At 45.8% G+C, this 21,529-nt stretch overlaps 1 protein-coding gene across 2 annotated transcripts in view; it reads left to right on the top strand.

Annotated features, from left to right (window-relative positions):
• The window catches only part of LOC138581034 (sulfotransferase 1 family member D1-like), a 297,474-nt gene that overhangs the window by 179,598 nt on the left and 96,347 nt on the right, over positions 1–21,529 (top strand). For both annotated transcript variants that reach the window (XR_011304411.1, XM_069652058.1), the window contains exon 5: positions 19,897–20,023. Coding sequence is in view for 1 of the 2 variants with exons in the window: in XM_069652058.1 (XP_069508159.1) it covers positions 19,897–20,023 (127 nt within the window). In the remaining variant the exon portion in view is untranslated. The remainder of the gene's footprint in view (positions 1–19,896; positions 20,024–21,529) is intronic.

Here is a 21,529-nt window from a genome sequence, read left to right as displayed (position 1 = left end):
TGCCATAGGTTTAGAGAAGAGATTTCTGACCTCTTGGGCACCCTGATGATTCTTCTGTTCGCTTTTAGGTGTCTGGGAATGCATCATTTATTTTGATCTTTTAAATCATCTCAGTTTTTGCTAACTTGCAATAATTCAGATCACACATGGATGACATGTTAACTTGCTGGGCCCATTTGTCTCGCAGATGAGACTTTACGGCACTGGTAACTGGTAGGTGCTGCATCAGGGCTTCACTGACCTGGGCAGACCAAGAGACTGACATCTGGACATTCGGTTCTGCAGAATAAGAGAACTAATGTCCCCAATTTGTCACAAACTCCTTGTACATGCTGTCTTCATCTTGGGCAGTTGCTTGTGACTTTTTTTTATGTCAAACACTAGCTAAATGAAACTTGATAATAAAATAAAAATGACACACACACAATTGCATCTTTGTTGATGTCTTTTTGACAATTTGATGGACAGTGCACTATGATCCACTGACTGCTGCATGACAACTGCACAGAGCCTTGAACTGAAAAATGTCTTCAGAGCTTTTTTTGTGGTCCCTTTATGCTGTGAACCTTTCCAGTTTACAGACACTCATTGCACTAATGTATTACTTTAGCTGTACATACAAATGCTATATTCTTGCTAATTGTATGTCTTGTGGTAAAATAAGAGTACAAAATTGCTAATCAAATACATTTTTTTGCTAATCAAAAATATTTTAATTAGCAAATTCTGCTAATCAATTTTTGAAAACTAATGTATGCCTTGATCTACCAGACCTACCATACCTTTAAAACAGTGCTCCACAAATCACTCAAATCAATAAATGATTTACGTAACGCAGTACTCAGTACATGAAAATGGGCCTTACTTCCCAAAGTAAACCTGCAGATGCACGCTGTTTATGGATTGAGTAGTTGGGATAATTACCACTGATGTGAATTCTGCTGAAATCCCCAAGTAGTCCTATGGACTCCAATAAATGGGCACTTACACCGCCTACTGCCACTTGTAATCCAGCAGTAACTCCACCGAATCAAGTGGTAACGGTAAATCCGTTCGCTGGTGCCGAGATAGCACCAAACTCAGTTACCTTTACTGCCAGTTCCCCCGGCATATTTACAACAGGATTTCTAGGGATGGCAATGCAGTGTTATTCCCCATTTTGCAGTCCATATGAATCCATGGGGATTTTGATGGATTGACCACGAGCAGTAAATCCACAGATCTTTAACCTTAAAATCCACCACTTCAAGGCAAACTCACAATTCAGCAGTATGGTGAACGTAGTCGTAATCCTGTTATGGCCAAAAAAAATGGTGGTAACAGAATGATTGCCACTATTTTAGAGCACCACTGTATTCTTAATGAAGTCCATAGTCTTTTTCATGTGTTAAAAAGAAAAAAAGGAAGAAGAGAAGATAATACATTATAGCCTATAACAGATATTCTGGTAGCTGGGCATGCATGGCCTTGATTAAAGCCTGTTAAAACCAATACAACTACCTCTCCCAAATAACGTGCATTGGCAAACCCAGCAGGTGTGTTTTTTGCGTAAGCATGAAATCCACATTTACCAGGCACTGCCACAATACAACAACCTGGCCATAAAATGGTAAAAGCTGGCAAATACTGCTATCAACCAGGCATATTATTGCAATGTCTGGCAAATGCAGCCCTAATACCTATACAAAAGCCAAAACTCTCGGCTTTGGCAATGCTTGTTTACCTGTTGTATCTTTTTGCTCCCCCTCTTTTTTTTCCACCAGTTTTTATTCTGCTAACTACTACCGTATTCTCCTGCCCCTCTGTAGTAGCTTGCTCCCCATTTCATCATTTCAATGTTTGTCTCCTTCCTTTCTAGAATGTTCCATTCTTAGCATGCCTCTTATCCCGTCTCCACATTATCGAGCCTCACTGCAGCGCTGTGTGGGGGCTGAAAGGAAATCTCTGACTGCCCAGAGTTATTGCACATTACTTCTGTAGCCTGTAACTTAGGCATGGGGTCATCACATACCCCATGGGGCCATGCCCAATAGGTCAAGCAATGCAAAGGTGGGCCATTAAAGGAAAATGGCGTGGAAGCATTGTCACCTTTTGAATGCAGATAACAGATGTTTCATGGCCCAGGGAAGCCCCATTGAGTTGACTGTTCATTGACACCTATTATTTAAATTGCCAAGAGACAATATTGCTGAGTGAATGTTTGATTCATATTATTTTCTAATGCATTTAATATGTCTTCTGGTTATAAGTAAACCATGAACACACATTGTTAAAACACATACAAAATACAAATAGGCATTATTTCATAGGTCATTATAATCATAAAAGCATATATGTAACTACTCATAGCTAGTAACATCTATACATATCTTAAAAATGTGCCGCCGTATATTTCTCTTCCTGCTAGCACACAGTTGTAAATATGTTTAACAAATCATTCATATCAATCATTTGTTATATTTCCTACAATAGTCATGTGTTCTTTCTTTGAATGTTTGATTATGGTATTGCTACGACTGCGTTCAGATACACACCTGGGACTAGAGTTTACACAACAGGTGTGTTAATTCACTCAACTGCCTTATCAGGATTCAAATCTGTCTCCAGCAGGTTACACACAGATCTCTGAAGCAGGTGCATTTACCGAGGTGTCTTGTTGACTTGAATTTTAGCCTGCTCATAATCCTTCTAGACACGAGTTCCATGTCTTTATGTGGGGGGCGGGGCCAACCGGCAGGAAATCCAAGCCGGGAATGCGTGATCCTCTTTACCAAGGAAAGGATTAACAGAAAAAAGGGCAGAATAATTCGAGCCCTCTGTTCCATTCATTTATTTATTTTATTTATTGTGCATTTCTAAGCGGCTTATACATCAAGTAAATTGTGTTTCAAAGTGCCCACAGGGTTCGGTTCCCTCCGAACGTGGGAATGGAAGGCAAATATAACAATGAAAGAGAGACGTGGTCCTACTTGGCCTTCTGAGCATTCAGATCGTGCAAGTGCAGAGAGAGCAAGGGATGGGGGGTATGTGCTCGGAGTAACAAGGAAGGAAGTGTTAGGCAGTATGTTGCAAACTGTTAAGTGACTGGCAGACTTCCCTTGGTGAGAGAAGTACGCTGCCAATGAATAAGTGCAGGTCTGTGATAGCACAGGCCAGTGGGCGCTTAAGGCAAGTGCTGGGAAGTGGGCGGACGCTGAAGGCGATGCGCCAGGGCCCAGGTGGACAGATAAGGGCCCTGGTCACCAATCTCAACGACTGTGGGGTTTAGCAATGAAGGGAGGGGGGGAGGAGGTGAAAAGGAAAGTCTTGAGGAGCTTCCTGAATTTGAGGACATCCGGCTCAAGATGAAGGGAAAGGGGGAGGCTGTTCCATAGGAGGGAGCCATCCGAGGAAAGAGATCGTCCATCAGCTTGCTGTTTAGCAAATCTCTTGACATGCAGAGAGTTGGTGCCGGAGGAACGTAAAGATCTGGACGGAGCGTATTTAGTGAGAGCAAGTTGTAGAGGGCATGGTCCCTGGCCCCAGACAGTCTTGTGGATGATGCAGAGGGATTTGAATTTGACCCTTGTAGCAACCGGAAGCCAAGCGAGAGTTTTTAGGGCTAGAGAGATGCCGTTCCTGTGCTTGAGGCCAAGGATAAGTCTTGCAGCCCTATTCTGGATTATCTGGAGGGGTCATAGAAAGGAAGAGGGTAGATTAAGAAAGAGGCTATTGCAGTAGTCAAACATAGAGAGTACCAGAGCTCTAGAGACATTGAGCTTCTGGGGAAATGGGTGTCATGATGCCTACCCCCAGGCATCCGGACCAAGCCCATCAGCCCCGGGAGCAGGCATCTAGACATTTAGTAAAACCTCAGCAGCCCCGGCTAGGGGCTATCTGGGTTTAGTCCTGGCGCTTTAGGCGCCAGGCTCATAGTAGGAATCAGTCCTGGCGCCTAAGGCGCCAGGCTCATAGTCATTACTTACCTCAGGCAGACCATGCTGCAAATGACTCCAATCCAACATGAAGCCTGAAAGGGACTATTTTTCTACAGGGACTATTTTTTACTCGGGTGTGGTTCTAGGGACTTCTTACCTGGGACTACTTTTGAGGCTATTTAAACCACGCCCGACCAGCAACACACGCTTCGCGTTATTCTGCATCCAGCAGCGTAACACTCACCGTGCCTGCAGCCTGCATCCAGTCTTCTGCCACGCTCGCCTCGAATCCGGAGCTCCTAAAACAAAGAGGAAAGAAAGGGACAAGGTTAGAAAACGATTTTATTTCTATTCCACGCCTGATTCTGGATCCATCTTGTCTCCGGACCTGTAAAGAACATCATTTCTGCACGCGCCGCACCTCCAGCTGCAGCGCCGCGCCATACTCACCAGTCTTCAGAGCATCATTGGGGTCGGCGCTGCCTCCATCATTTCTTCGCCGAACTTCGGCACATAGGAGACAAAAGAAAACCACAAGGTGAGCCGAGGGAACCAACAAATATAATTCTTACCACCATAGACTTACCTGATTTACCACCGGAGGCATCCTTTTGTGACTCTCCATATTTTCATGTGCCGCATCTGTAAAGAGAGACAAAACAACACGTTTTCCGCGTGCAACATTTACCGGACAGCGCGGGTAATACAGACTCTTACCTGAGCGCCACCAGCTGCCACAAGAGTATCTTTTCACAAGCCAGCTGCAAGACAAGAAAGGAAGGGGGGAACAAGAGTGAACATCGGACTTATTGAACTCTATGAACTTAATACTTACTGCTCCTCACCAGGAACCTCAGAGTCAATACTCTCCGGAACTCTCCTGAGCCTTCAAACCAGTGAAGTAACTGGAATCGACGCGCCCCTGCAAATCCACGCAGGATGGAGAGCTCATCTTTCAAGAATATAAGGTGAGATTGCTGTGAGGGCATTTCGGAGGTGATTAGTTGGGGAGGACTGTGGGGGTGCCATCACTTGAATCCACAAGTGGCTAAATCCTTCTCTCCACTTGCAGGCGAATATTTCTACAGGTTAAGCAGACAAGATTAGGAGGGCAGATCCAGTCAGTCATCGCTGCACTAAGCATCACGTGGGTGGAGACCGCAGCTGTCCGGGTCCGACCAACGCCCCTGTGGGAGCCAGGTGAGCGTAACAGAACGCGAAGCCTATCTACAAATCTCCACCCGGGTGTTATGGAAACCTCAGAAACCGACCAACTAGCCCTATTGTTAGGGGAACTTAGGGCAGAAGTGCACTCCATGCGCCAAGAGACTAATACCCTCAGGAGAGAACTGATTGTGTCAAAGGAGCACACTGATGATCTTGCTAGACAATTACTGCAAAACCAAGCTGGGCAAACACAATTACCTGGACTCGGGGTGAATCCAACTCTTGTTTCATCGAGCAATCCTGTGCAAGTGGTTCTACCAGGGAACATTCCATAGCTCCACCCAAACGTTTTGCTGGGGACCCAAAAAATTTTGCCGTGTTTATGAACCAATGCCGCTTGCACTTTTTATGCAGACCTGGAGCTTTTCCAAACGACCAAACCAAAGTAGCCTTTGTACTATCATATCTTAGTGGCAGCGCAGCGGATTGGTCAATTCCATTAGTTAACCAGGATGACCCTCTTCTGCGGGATTTTCAAGGCTTTCAATTGAGCATGGAAAGACTATTTGCCAGACAGTCACAGGGACAGGCCCTGGATAACGAACTTTTATCATTATGACAAGGTAACCAGGATCTACTAACCTATATTGCCACTTTCAATAGGTTAATGGTGGAAACCGGATGGCCAGAGGTAAAACGAATTACATTATTTCATCGTGGACTTCGGGGTGAACCCAAAGACGTTTTGGCCCAAGTTGTGAACTCACCTCAGGATTGTGCAGAATATATAGACTTAGTGGTCCAGTTAGACCACCGACTTCAGAATAGAAAGGCTGATCGAGCTAAGTTCGAGAATCGGGTATTGGTTAAACCCAATGTTACCCTCAAAGGAACAGATGTATCAGAACCAATGCAGATCGGGGGGGTCAAGGGACCCTTAACTCAAAAGGAAAGAGAAAGAAGACGGCAGATGCAATTGTGTCTGTACTGTGGGGCCTCAGGACATTTTCTACGGGATTGCCCTATAAAAACATCTAAAAAAGTAGTCAGAGTTGCTGATAAAAATCAAACAGAGCCTGATTCGTGAAACGACCTCGCCCAACAAGCATAGAGGTCCGCTTACCGAGCTTGAAGAAGGATACTCAGACCTCGCACTTCATCATACCAATGGTCCTTATAGATCCAAGGCAGCCATCACGTATGCACGCAGTGAGAGCATACATTGATAGCGGGGCCATAGGAAACTATGTGGACCACGAGTTGGCTTCTAGGATGAATCTATCTCTCTGCAAAAAGACCACTTCGGATGTCATCACCACAGTCGATGGAACTGAAATTGCCTCTGGGCCTGTAACTCATTCCACCGCAGAGGTGACACTATTGGGTCAGGATGGGCATCAACAGACTATTGTGTTTGATTTAATCAAAGCCCCGTAGTTCCAAATAATACTGGGGATACCTTGGTTGGAAACACATAATCCTTGTATTGATTGGCGATAGAAGAGAATAACCTTCCCGGATTGTGCACATACTTGTTATCCAAAAAAAACCTTGAACCAAGGCCTGGCCACAGTCGCTACTCCAGTCGTGCAGTTACCTCAGGAATATCAAGAATTCCAGGATGTTTTCCAAAAGGAACAGGCAAACACCCTACCACCTCACAGATGATACGATTGTCAAATCGATCTCATACCCGGTGCATAACCTCCATGTAGTAGGATCTACGCCCTTACGGAACCCGAAAACCTTCACCTACGACAATACTTGGACCAATACCTTGCTAATGGCTTCATTCGTCCATCCAAGTCCCCTACATCTTCAGCTTTGTTTTTCGTGCCTAAAAAGGAAGGTGACCTCAGAACGTGCATAGGCTACTGCGCATTAAATCAGATCACGGTTAAGAACCGATACCCATTGCCTCTGATCCCCAAATTACTAGACAAAGTAAAGGACGCTTGCATCTACACTAAATTAGATCTCCGACAGGCATATCATCTGGTACGTGTGGAGAAAGGCGACGAATGGAAGACTGCTTTTCGCACTAAGTACGGGTTATTCGAATACCAGGTGATGCCCTTCGGGTTGTGCAATGCACCAGCAGCCTTCCAGTATTTTATGAAGGATGTCCTTCGTGAACTCATTGACGTCTGTGTTGTTGTATACATAGACGATATTCTAGTGTACTCCTCTTCAGAATCAGACCATGTGATGCACGTTCGTGCAGTCCTTGAGAAACTACGCCAGCACAAGTTATATGCAAAATTGGAAAAATGCGTTTTTCATGCTACGGAAGTTGAATTCCTTGGATTTATCCTGACTCCAAAAGGAGTCCGAATGGACTCTCGAAAGGTGGATGCAATCTTCAAGTGACCATCACCCAGTTCAGTTAAAGGGGTACAAAGAATGCTCGGATTTGCTAATTTCTACCGCAGATTCATTCCGGATTTCTCACATGTTGTACACCCTATCACAGCACTTTTGCGAAAAAACAAACGCTTCTTGTGGACCGAACAAGCTGAAAAGGCCTTCCAAGAGCTGAAAGCGAAATTCACATCTGCACCTGTCTTAAAGCATCCACGCCCCTAACTTCCATACATAGTTGAAACTGATGCATCCAGTTTAGCCATGGGAGCTGTCCTGTCCCAGAAGGATCCCGAAACCGGTCAACTTCACCCAGTAGCATGTTGGTCAAGAAAGTTCTCTGCACCCGAGTTAAACTATGCGGTTACCGATAAAGAATTATTAGCCATCAAATCTGCCTTCAGGGTTTGGCGGCATTATCTTCTCGGTGCCAGGCATACCATTACGGTAATCACCGATCACCGGAACTTGCAGTATTTAAAAACAGCCAAGGCCCAATCGTCGCGTCAACTTCGATGGGCATTGTTCTTTGCAGAGTTCGATTTCGTGATCACTTATCGACAAGGTTGTAAAAATGGCAAGGCAGATGCCTTATCCCGAATAGGGATGGGAGAAGCATATGCGAACCGGGAACCGGTGCCTATAATTTCAGAACAAAGAATTCTTGGCATAACCACTCTACAGACACAAGAGGATATTCAAGTAAAGATCCAACAACTCTTCGATCCAACAGCCCTGCAGGACTGGGTGAAGAAAAGCCCGGACTACTCAGTCATCCATGACCTACCTTATTATCAAGGGCGACAATTTCTACCACACAAAGAACTACAAGAACTAGTCATCTCCAATTATCATGACACCCTGATGGAAGGACACCCAGGTATCGCAAAAACTAAAGTTAAAATTAAGAGACAATTTTGGTGGCCTACCTGGCGAAAAGACGTAAAGTCATTTGTAATATCTTGTGGCATTTGCGCCCAAAACAAAAGTCAGAAGAAAAAACCAGCTGGCCTCTTACAACCTTTGGATTTTCCACCTACACCATGGCTGTTAGGGAGAATTCTCTGTTTAGGCTGAATTTCCTGACCTAGTGAGTCCCCCAGCAGCTTTGCTGGATTTTTGGGGTTTATTTTTTTCTCCTGCTAAGAGTGAGACTCTTTTACCCTCACTCTTGGGCATGATCTGAGTGTGTTTCTTTGAATCTAGATGTTTCTAAAGGGCTATGGGGTCTTTTACTCCATAGGGCTTCATGTATTTTTGTGATATGTGTTACGCAGCACCCTCAGTGCAGTGACACAGGGGTGTCATAGTGACCCCCCAGTATAGACTCCATACCCTGGGACTGACTACTGCCTCCCAGGGCATGTAAAGTCACCATTGACTTTACTAGTCTTAAATTCTGAACAGAACCAGTACAAACCATCATATTGTGGATGTACTGGCTGGGGCAATTCAATTGCCCCGGGGTATGTTAGTCGAGGGGGCATATCTCCGTCCCCCCTGATCAAGTTTTGGCTGGTGGCAGTGGATACTACTTTTTATATTCAACCGCGAAAATTTTCCTTTGGGATTTCCCATTATTTTAGGCTACTATCTCTATTTAATTATTTACGGTAGCCTCGAACATACCGCCGGTTTATTTAATTAATATTAATTCTCCGGTTGGTATTTTTTGCCGAAACTTGATTCTAAAATGGCGTTTGTGTTCTCTTCTGTGACTCCAACCCAAGTCGAGCCCTTTGTTCCACTTTTTGGCGGGCTTCTCCACAGAAGCCCTCCAAAGTGGTGCCACTCTATCTGGGGTACTTAGGAGGGGTGGAGGGGAATTTAGGCACCCTTTACTGAGTTGCCTAGGCAACTCAAGTCGCACTCCATCCTGATTGGCCCAAGTGGTGAGCCGGCCAGCTCACCACTTAGCATGTTTGAGTGACAGCTAGGCTGAGTGAATGGGGGTTTGCTGCATAAAAGCAGGGCTTTGGGGACTGGAACTTCAGAAGTCGCCACAGGACCTAAGAATCCGACGAGGGAGAAGCTGAGCCGATCTGCCACGACACCACCACCGGTGGAGCCCTGCTGGACCGTCTCACCACTTTCCCAACGACAGACGAGATCTCCCGCCGGAGAGTCTTCTTCCTTTGACTGGTGGGGATAACCAGTTTCACTGTCTTTTCACTTTCCCGACGTACCTCGTGGCCGCCTTGCCCGTGCCAAGCACCCCGGCAACCGGGATACCACATTTTACCACGACCGCGAAACCAAAGTACCACCTTTACCCGGAAAACTCCGCGGCTGGTTTCTTCCCTGGTAGTGCAACGACCTTCATCTTTCCTCCAAGTTGAGATCTTCTCTTCCCCTGGACGACGACGCAACTTGCACCCACTACCAGGAACAACTTCCACCGCTGGAGGATCCTTCCCACTTAAGGTACCGTGTCCCGCCTGGCTTCCCTTGCTACCGACTGTACAGGGTAGATTTAGCCCCCGGCTTTCGAAACTGGGTTAGCCTGGGACACCTTGGCTAAACTTTTCTAAGCCTCTCTAAACTCTTCTTGAACCCTCTGCAAGACTTTCTAAGCCTAGTGTAACTGTGTGATCATGGGCGCATTTGTGCTCTGCTCCCTCTAAGAGTGGGCCCAGCCTTTGGACTTTGGCTCACCAGTGACTTTCTGCTCTCTGCCTTGCTAACAGTGTTCCTGTATCATAGAGTATTGTACCTCTTCATATTTTGTCTTTTTCCCCCCCTTTCTCACAAACCTATTAGAGTACAATCTAGTTAAGCGCTCACCTCTGAATGAAAATAAGTGGTGTTTTACTGTTATTTATCTAATAGGGAAAAAGGGGTGTATATATCATAATAGTAACTGTGTTTAGAATATTTTACACTAAGAGTGCTGGAGTGTTTCAACTGTGTGTTTTTAAATAAATAATTATATACTTTGATACCAAAGCTCTGGTCAGTGTTTGCTTGTATTATTGTATCTGGGTACCTATTGTGTATACTTTGCATAATGCCTAACTATTCTTGAGGGAAGTCTGACTGCTCAGCCACAGCTACCAGGTAAATCTGGGTGGTGCAGACTGCTACCAAGTGGGTTTACTGCCAACAGCTGTAGTCTTAAATCTTTTGCAGTGGTCCCTAAGGGAACTGCACCGGTTTCTGCCTAACAATGGCACACCTTATCGTTAGACTTTATTACAGATCTACCTCCATGTAATGGATTTAACACCATTCTAGTTATTGTGGATATTTTTTCCAAGATGGCCCACTTCATTCCTCTAAAGGGATTACCTTCTGCTTCAATTCTGGCCAAGGAGTTCCTTGAAAACATTGTTCGAATACACGAATTTCCTTCCGTATTTGTCTCTGACCGAGGTAGTCAATTCATTTCACATTTTTGGAAGAAATGTTGTCAAGTGGCGCAAATCGACGTGAGGTTATCAACCAGTCACCATCCCCAGACCGATGGTCAGACGGATAGGACCAACCAGACCCTTGAACAGTACCTACGTTGCATGCTACACCAGACCGAAAGTAATTGGAAAGATATTTTATGGATTTCCGAGTATGCATACAATAACTCTGTACATTCAGGAACCGTACAAAGCCCCTTTTATACCATACATGGACATCACCCTCGAACCTCAGAACTAGATTCGTCTCAGCATTTAGAAATGCCTGCAGTTAGTCATTTGCATTCTACTATTACACAAGCCTTTAAAGAGGCAACAGAACATTTGAAACAAGCAAAAGAGAAATATAAGAAAAATGCTGATCAACATAGAAGTGAAACTCCACAATACCAGATTGGGGGATCAAGTTTGGCTGGCTACAAAACACATACCTCTGAAGGGAACTCAGACTTTTAACCCTAGATATTTGGGACCTTACACTATTAAGGCCATTATCAACCTGGTATTACCCTCTAATATGCGCATTCATCCTGTCTTTCATGTTTCACTTTTAAAACCAGTTCAACCAGGAACAAGATTAACCAAACCACCCGAATTCGAGGTAAAAAATATCCTGGACTCCAAGATGGTTAAATCAAAACTTTTTTATTTAATCGATTGGAAGGGCTACGGACCACAAGAAAGGTCATGGGAACCTAGTGACCACGTCCATGCACCTCGGTTGGTGAAAAGATTCCATCGGAACTTCCCAGACAAACCAGGGCCCAGGGGAAGAACAACTTTAGGCGGGGCCTTGGGGGGGAGTGCTGTCATGATGCCTACCCCCAGGCATCCGGACCAAGCCCATCAGCCCCCGGAGCAGGCATCTAGACATTTAGTAAAACCTCAGCAGCCCCGGCTAGGGGCTATCTGGGTTCAGTCCTGGTGCCTTAGGCACCAGGCTCATAGTAGGAATCAGTCCTGCCTCCTAAGGTGCCAGGCTCATAGTCATTACTTACCTCAGGCAGACCATGCTGCAAATGACTCCAATCAACATGAAGCCTGAAAGGGACTATTTTTCTACAGGGACTATTTTTTACTCGGGTGTGGTTCTAGGGACTTCTTACCTGGGACTACTTTTGAGGCTATTTAAACCACGCCCGAACAGCAACACACGCTTCGCGTTATTCTGCATCCAGCAGCGTAACACTCACCGTGCCTGCAGCCTGCATCCAGTCTTCTGCCACGCCTGCCTCGAATCCGGAGCACCTAAAACAAAGAGGAAAGAAAGGGACAAGGTTAGAAAATGAATTTATTTCTATTCCACGCCTGGTTCTGGATCCATCTTGTCTCCGGACCTGTAAAGAACATCAATTCTGCACGCGCCGCACCTCCAGCTGCAGTGCCGCGCCATACTCACCAGTCTTCACAGCATCCTTCGGGTCGGCGCTGCCTCCATCATTTCTTCACCGAACTTCGGCACCTAGGAGACAAAAGAAAACCACAAGGTGAGCCGAGGGAACCAACAAATATAATTCTTACCACTATAGACTTACCTGAGTTACCACCGGAGGCATCCTTTTGAAAATCTCCATATTTTCACGGGCCGCATCCGTAAAGAGAGACAAAACAACACGTTTTCCTCGTGCAACATTTATCGGACAGCGCTGGGTCATCCAGACTCTTACCTGAGCGCCACCAGCTGCCACAAGAGCATCTTTTCACGAGCCAGCTGCAAGACAAGAAAGGAAGGGGGGAACAAGAGTGAACATCGGACATATTGAACTCTATGAACTTAATACTTGCTGGTCCTCACCAGGAACCTCAGAGTCAATACTCTCCGGAACTCTCCCAAGCCTTCAAACCAGTGAAGTAACTGGAATCGACGCGCCCCTGCAAATCCACGCAGGATGGAGAGCTCATCTTTCAAGAATATCAGGTGAGATTGCTGTGAGGGCATTTCGGAGGTGATTAGTTGGGGAGGACTGTGGGGGTGCCATCACTTGAATCCACAAGTGGCTAAATCCATCTCTCCACTTGCAAGAGAATATTTCTACGGGTTAAGCAGACAAGATTAGGAGGGCAGATCCAGTCAGTCATCGCTGCACTACGCATCACGTGGGTGGAGACCGCAGCTGTCCGGGTCCGACCGAAGCCCCTGTGGGAGCCAGGTGAGCGTAGCAATGGGAGAAAAGGAAGGATTCCTTTGAAGAGGTGAAGTTGAAGGTGGGTTTTCTTGGCAAGGCCCTGAATGTGAGGGTTGAAGGAAAGAGAGGAGTCGAAGATGACTCTATGGTTTTTGGCTTCAGATGAAGGAGAAGGGGGAGAACCCATAGAGGGTGGCCAGAGTGAGGGGAAGAAAGAGGGAGCAGGGGTCCCAATTGGAAAGATCTCAGTCTTGCTGGCATTGAGGCAGAGATCATTGGTGGCACACAAGGACTGAATGGCAGAATGGCAGTCAGGAATGATGGAGGAGGTAAGGAGAGGTTCAGCGCGAACTTTGAAGACGAGTTGTGTGTCATCTGCATATTACTGGAAGTAAGGGGAGTAGGTGGAAGTTAGGTGTGGAAGTGAGGCAAGATAGATGTTAAAGAGCCAGGGAGAAAGGTTGGAGCCCTGGGGGATCCCACAGGTGGAGATAGAGGTGGTAGAGGAGAAAGAGCCCAGGATAACCTGGGAGGGACGGCCATTGAGGAAGGAGGTCAGCCAGTCCAGTGCCCGCTATGAGATACCTAGGTTATTGTGGAGCCATTTTATGATGATCGAGTGATTGACCATGTCAAATGCAGAGCAGAGATCAAGTAGAATGAGAACGGCAGGAGAGTTAGAATCAAGAGATGCAAGCAGGTCTTCACGGGTGTTCAGAAGAGAAGTGTCTGGGCATCCGGATGCTCAGAATCCAGATTGGTGGTCATGTAGGCAACCAACAAGCTCAGTGTGCTGGGTCAGATGGGGGAAGACCAGATTCTCCAAGAGTTTCCCAAGGAAGGGGGTGATAGAGATGGGGCAGTAGTTAGCCGGACAGGACAGGTCTGCAGAAGTTTTTTTCATGAGGAGATGAACAAGAGAGTGTTTGATGGAAGAGGGGAAGGACCCAGTAGCAAGAGTGATTTCAGAAATCAACAAGTGCAGGGGCAAGAGAGCCAATATTGCCTTTAATAGTTCTGGAAGAACAGGGGGAGAACTGTTTGGAAGAGACCTTCATAGAGCGGATGACTCTAGTGACCTCGTCAGATGTGATAGGAGAGAAGGAGGAAAGAAAGGCGGAGGGGGGATGGGTTGCCACAGGTGGCAGGGTGGTAGGGTAAGGGGAGGGGGACAGAGAAGTGAGGGTGATCAGGATGTCCTGAGTTTTTTCAGTGAAGTGTGTGGCCAATGCGTTGCTGAAGGCCTGGGAGGGAAGAGGTGAGGTGGAGACTGCGGAAAGGTGGCTAGTCCCTTTCAGATTTTAAAGAGCTCAGCGGTATTGTTGGATGCACCAGAGATGCAAACCTGGATGTGTGCCCTTTTTTTGGAATGAATGCAGAGTCGGTATTGCATTTGGAGCAGGCAACAGGCCAGTTTGTCAGAGGGTGAGCCTGAGATCTGCCATTTCCGTTCTGCAGCTCTACACTTGCATTTCAAGGCTGCAAGTTCAGAGTCGTACCAGGTGTTACCCTTGGAGGCTTGTTTCAGGCGGATTCTCATGACTAGGGCAAGAATGTCAAGAGTGTTTTTGATGGCAAGATGGAGGTTGTGGAGACAGAGGTAGAGTCTGCAGTGGGGCGGTGGGGGATGAAGGTAGATGTGAAGGCATCAGCTGACACTCGTTTCATCGGACGGATATTCGTGAACAAGGTTGGCAGGGCTGGGAGAGGTGCAGTCAAACGACAGAGAGGGCCCGAGGAGAGGAGAGGAGAGAATGGTCTGACCAGATGGGTGGGATGGTGAGTGGGGAGGAGAGCAAGAGATGCAAGAGATCAGTGTAGGTGAGTCTGCCCAGCTGAGTGGGTAGGACCAGAGGGGAGAATGGAGAGGGAGAGTGAGATGCAGAGGTCACGGAAGAGTGTTGATGCCGTGATTGAGGAGTCAAGGTGGATTTTGAAGTCACTCAGGAAAAGGAGTTTAGAGGTGGATGAGAGGAGAGAAGAGAAAAAATAAGCCCATTCAGAGAGGAACAGGGTGGTAGAGCCAGGTGGCCTGTAGATGGTGGCAATGGTCAGGGCGGAAGTGGGAGAGATGACAGGTTCGACTCTTGTTTATTTCGACCCCCTTTCAGTCCATATATATGTGGGGGGAGACCCCCGCAGCCTCCCATATATTCATTCTATACTGTATCCATCCCCCCACATATACATGGTGTAAAGACTGGTAGGGGGTGTCTGTACTTCCGCTCTCTATATGGTAGAGGAGAGGCACAGAGGACCCCAGCCAAGATTCTCTATTATTGGTAACGTAGTCGAGCAATCAAGGCCTAGCTTCTCAGGAGGTGATGCAGGCTGGTTCTTAAGTACAGTGTAGTTCGCGAACCCCCACAAAGGTATGTCCACACACTGTATTACTGAAAACACAGTCTTTATATAATTAATATTCAAAGGTATGTACAGGATCACAACAACGCACTTTGTACTCGGAAGTCAATAATGATAAATATATACAATTCTAAAGTGGTACCACCAATGTTATCAAATCTCATTAAAGTGCATCAACTGTACGGTTAAAATGTCACACAGACCAATAACGAGGAAACCGGCAATAGAGATAGGCAGGAACGTAAGATGGTTGAAACAATAGGCAGAATGCTGACCCCTACCAATAGGCACAGTTCTGTGTGGAGATCCCCCCACCTGGGCAACCTGTAAATAAAGATATATAGCACGAGCCCAGTCCATGTAATGTTCAATAGTCTTATTTCCTCTTACTAAGGTTTTACCCCCCCAATGTACCTGGTGGAGTAGAGTTCTCCGAAGATACGTCGACCGATCCTTCTTGAGTGACTCCCTTTAAAGCAGGAGCCACGGATCGTCGAGAGGAGTCGAGGAACTCGGCGTTCGGTGTCGGGGAATCAACGGCCCTTCTTGAGTGCCCTCCCTTTAAAGCAGGAGTCACGGGTCGTCGAACATCCGACAGTGAACAGGTGGAACTACGGCAGGGAAGTGGCAGCTTCGTTCCTAGCGGTGCTTGTCCACGACAGAGCGTTGGCGTCCTGCAAGAAAGAGGCGTGCGGGGCACCTCGGTGACGATAGTTCGGGACTGCAAAGAGATGATGAAGAACTGTGGCCCAGCAAGGGCGTCGAGTCGTCGGCGTCTCTGTGGTCCTTAGATGGCGGGAAACCCACCGGCGGATGCTCCTTGGCGCGTCGACGGACGGGCCTTCTCCAGCGGGGTAAAGCGGGCGATGATGCAGACCAGAGCGTCCGATGATCAAATGAAGTTCTTAGGCAAACGGGAGCACGGCGGCTCCGGTCTGCGACGGCAGTCGTCGACAGTGGCGGACAACAGTCCGAGTGCTTCCCTTTGAGATTCCGTGGCAGTCCCCGTCTCGGGTCGGCAGCCTGTCGAAGGTCTGTCTACCAGGGAGCTTTGGCAAAGATCACTTGTGCACTATGGTCCCTCGTAGCTCGGAAAGAGGGTGCCTTACCAGGTCCTCTCTGGGTCAGTCCTTGGAGACACATCAGCTTTCAGATTCTGAAGGAGAGCAACAGCAATTCTTCTCGTCCAGCAGGGCTTCAAGGTCAAGCTTCAGTTACTCCAGTTACTCGTCGTAGTGGACTTCAGCTTCTGAACACGATTCCTAGCAGCGAGAGGTCCCCAGATATACTGTTGATCTCCCATTCATTCCGCTGGGTCACACTCAGGCATCCAATCACGACTAAGGGCATTCATGCAGGCAGGCAGCCAATCAGGCACACGAGGTATTCAGGCCATTCACTTCTCTCCAGACACTCACAACAAGTTATGTGTATTGGGACAAGTACCGAGCCATTCAACACTCCAAGCTGCATTCATATCGGTTTCGGGCAGGGCTGTCTCAGTCATTGTGTCAACCACCAGATACTAGACATCCACAACACAGAATGCATATTCATCACACACTCTACTCACCCAGGTCCCACCCACAGGAGGTACCTACAACATACATCACCGGGAGGGCTCCAGCTAGTCTGGCCGGGCCTTCACAACAACACCGTATATGGCACTTCCATCCAACAGCCAGTCAGTCCCAGGGGGAAGGGACAGAGTCAGGGCTTCCCAGGACTTTGGGAAAACAAGGTAATGGGTAATAGAAAGCAAGAGGCTGCAGGGGCCATTTTGTTTTCCATCTGGAATCAACTGGTCCTAATGGCAGGGCCGGGGTATCCCAAAATGGAGGATACTCAGCGCACCTGTCAAATTCAGCATGGAGCTTCCACCAGCCCATACCCTGCTCTGCGGGCCACCCACAGGTGCCCAACAACATACACTGGGGGCACAGGGTTGCACCCCCACCCATGGGTGCCATAAGGGTACCCCACAGGTCCGTTCACCAAACCAAAAGAGAGAGAGCTGCACCGCCAGGAGTCCCACATGGACTCCTGCGCGGAAAACACGACAGAACATACAATAAAAAGCAGTAAAGGACAAGGATACGGAGGCCCTGTCCCTCCGATGCATTTCCAGCATCACACAAGGGGTGGAAAGGGGGTCGAAATAAACAAGAGTTGACATTTTGAGGGGGTTGCACTACAAAGGGCACAGTAATTGTATAATCCCAAACTAACAATGCTTACAATCGGATTAACAGTATTTAGAGTACACATGAAAGCGCGTTGAGACCATACCAATGGTGAAAGGCGCTATACAAATGCCCATTACATTGCATAACTATAATAATAACTCTTAGCATACCACAGTTTTTATAATCCAAAATAACCCGTTCTATAACCCTATTAGTACAATGTTTATTTACAATAAAAATGCACATTTAACAATGCATTTATCATGCAATAAGTACAAATACAATTTCAGAATTCTTGGATTCTGTATAAAAATGCTGTTGATCGATGGCTATAAATGCAAGACTATAAAAATATTACATACAGGTAAAAGTTAGTACAGACGGTTAGTTGGCTGGATATTGTGCCGTGCTTTTCGTCTGTATTGCCATGCTCTCTGAGGATCTTGACTGACAGCAAAACACACCAACTCGTTATCAGAAACCCAGCAGAATTCATATCCCTGCGAGGATCCATAGTGAGGGCACCAAAACATAAAATGTATTACAGTCTCAGTCTGTTGGAGCCCACACATACAATAAGTTCAAATACATTTGCAAACTGAATTAGAAATTTAACGGGGGAGTAAATTTGGGTCCGTCTAGTCCATTTAGTTTTCAAGGCCGCAGAGGTTTTAGTAGAGAAGTAGTCAAGGGGTAATCTTGCATTTAATAATTTAACAATAATGATTGTTAAGGCATGTTCCAGCAAATTGTTTTTTGTAACTTTCTTGAACTGCGTCATAGCATTATCTGGTGACAAACAGAGATGGAAGAGCCGAACACGACCAAGGTTTTATTATTTCCACATGCTTAAAACTCAGAGCACCCACTGTACCTATGGTCTCCTTTACGGTCCCCTACACTATTATTCTATCTTGATCCTCTTCAGGCTTTGCCCAGGTGCACTTTGCAGTGTCTTTGTATTTACATTTTTAATGAACATTTTTAAAATTGGTATTTTTAAAATACAATATTTGTATTATATTATGATGTGTTGTATATATAATGTTTGAGAGATTTGTGGAACCCCCTGACAAAAAGTATTATGCAATTTAGAAGCGCTTATGGAATTGAGTTCTGATTGTGGGCCATCGCACTGACCTAAAGTGTCCTTTTTTTGAGGCATTACAAGGGCAGGGCTACACTCCCTGGTTTGTGATTTTTTATGAGGAGCCCCCTCTTTTTAGTAGTCCTTTCTTTTGAAAAATGTGAGGGGTGACCTATCAAAGATTTTGTGGTCAACAAAAACCAACAGACTCCGGCTTCTCACCACAGAAAAGACAGAAACATGCAGCTCATGGGTAAGTGTGTCAGAGACAATAACACCTACCCCAGTGGAACAATACACTGTCTATCCTGATCTACCATTGACTCCTTTTGGATTTTTCTGGACAGATCAGAGAACACCACCGTTCTCTAAATTAGGATACAAACACAGAAAATTGAAGCATTTTACAAACAAATATAGGCAACAATATCAGTGAAACTTAAAAAATATGTACATGCCTACTGAAAAACACCTATGTACATGCCTATTGAAAAAAACCTTACATTATGATTATTACTTGGCACATTGATTTAATGAGATCACAATAATAATTTCAGAACTAACAATATCACTGTGTAGAGTTTTGAGTTTTCTACACATGTAAAGAATGGCAGCACCATATGAAAGGCTCTTATAGATTAACATATAACGATAGCAAAGCTCTATGTAAATTAGAAATTAAGCAAACTAAAGGTAGATTATAGAGAATTATAATGAATCCTTACTGTATAAAAAGAATACAAGTCCTGAGGAGCCTAAATCAGGCGAAACATGTGAAGGCTCTAAGTTGACAAAATGTGTCATTTCTGCTTGGGAAGAGCACCAAATATACCAATTATTTCGTGATACCATTTTCTGAGAACAGTTCGACTGGGAACAGGCAGCAACACCAAACAGCATTTGTGTTTGGTTTTTCAATGATAACTGTAAGAGTGGATAGTCCATCAATATGACTACGCTGATTTCATCTTTGTTCAAGCAGCATTACGTGGTATATCTTGTCCTGGTGAGAGATAAAGACAGGAATTTATGTTCAGACTAGATTATTGGTAGTATGAAAGATTGATACAGGTATTGGGTCCGCATGAGACAAACAACTGCATAAGGCAAGGAAGATAACAACTCTGCAGTAGCTATCATCAATGATACAGGAGAACATAGGAGTTTGAGATGCTCTCTTTTGTAATTTGTTATTTTTCTGTACTGTTGAGTCAATGAAAATATTCACAGCATCTATTTGTAACCTTATTTTCTACTACTCTTCCCCCTATCCTCCAGATAATCTATGTGGCACGCAATGCCAAGGATGAGGCAGTATCTTACTTCCACTTCTACCAAATGGCAAAGGCGCACCCAGAACCTGGCACGTGGCAGGAGTATCTGCAGTCATTTATGTCCGGAGATGGTGAGAAGCAAGCGGGGGTGAGGGAAACTGGAAAGTGGCTCTTCCGTGGACCCAGTACCACTTCTGAGGAAGGCAATTAAAGGCAGATTTGTAGGGCTCCAACTCCAGAGGGCTGCAAGGGGCACTGGATAGGGTTGCCACCTTTCCATAGACCAAAAGTATGACATAAAGCCCGTCTGAATAATATGGGTCTGCCGCCTGGCAGCAACGATGTTCATAAATTATTGAAGGCGTTATTCAATTCAAGGGCCACCGGTGTACTTTCTATGCTCTTCCCTCACTCCGTTTTACACTCCCACTAGTTATAGTTATTCACTTTTTCTATGCTCTCCTCTAACTTCGTATTACACGCGCACTAGTTATAGTTATTCATTTTTTTTTCTGTCTGGCCCTTATATTCTCCCTTACCTTTACGTTATGTTTCTCGCCTTCTTCCTTTTCTTTCACTTTCCCCTATCTCTTTTTCTTGTCTCTACACCTCTTGATATGTCCATCCTTCTCTCTTTTTTCTTCTTTCACCCATTCACTCTCTTCTCTGTCCCTCTCCTCTTTCTCTTGCACTCACTTCCCCTCCCTGGCACTTCTTTTTCCCTGTTTTCTGTGTTCTCACTCCTTTCTATGTTTTTCTCTCCATGTCACCCCTTGTATTCCACTCCACTTCACCCTATGTCGTTCTCTCTGCTCCTTCTATGCTTCTCTCTCATCTCTCCTATTGTACCCTTCCTCTCATCGACGTTTCTCGAGCTTGTTGTCTGCGTATCTCCCTGTACCCCTCCTGAATCTCTACCTGTTTCCACACTCGTACTCTTCTGTCTCCCTTCAACTTTCTTTTCCTCTCTCTTCACTATTGCTGAATGCTTTTGTGTTTAACAGCTCAGAGCTTCATGATCATGTTCATTGTTCCCCAGGGAGGACTAAAAATAGACTGAAGATATGAAAATTGCTAGCCACAACCAAACACTAAAAATAGAAACTTTCCAGACAAACATGAGAGGGTGGTTACCGTAGGACTCAATGCTGGCTCTAGGGATGGGAATGTCAGTGTCTGTCCAGGACATCTTGCCAATGGGGCCCAGAAGGAATCAGCAGGCCCCTGCATACGAATTGACCTTAAGTGTTGACTTTGGAATAACCTGCTTCCAACCACAAATCTCTTCTTCCTCCTCCCACCCAGTGCCAGGATTTTCCACCTCCCTTCTAGTTCCTGTAACGATCTGGAGACTCACCCACCAACACGAGGACCTACACACATCTTCCACCACCTCCCTGAGGCTTCAAGCAACCCTTGACCCTGTTTTGTATATACTTTAACAGCACTAGACATATTCCAAGATGGCCACTAAAATTCATTTGTAACTTGGTACACATCTTTGAACGGCCTTGTAATGAAACCCACAAATATCTCTGCTCACAGTATGTTAACATAAGAAAGTTGTTATTTTCAGAGACCCCTCCCCATTGAAAGTTTCTGCTTGGTATTGTGGAATTCGGCAATTAAGTATAATC

This window comes from Ambystoma mexicanum, chromosome 3p (assembly GCF_040938575.1).
Source record: "Ambystoma mexicanum isolate Mex_15411 chromosome 3p, UKY_AmexF1_1, whole genome shotgun sequence".
Classification (NCBI taxonomy): Eukaryota; Metazoa; Chordata; class Amphibia; order Caudata; family Ambystomatidae; genus Ambystoma; species Ambystoma mexicanum.
The sequence above is the reverse complement of the archived record's forward strand: the minus strand, read 5'-3'. Positions and strand labels throughout refer to the sequence as shown.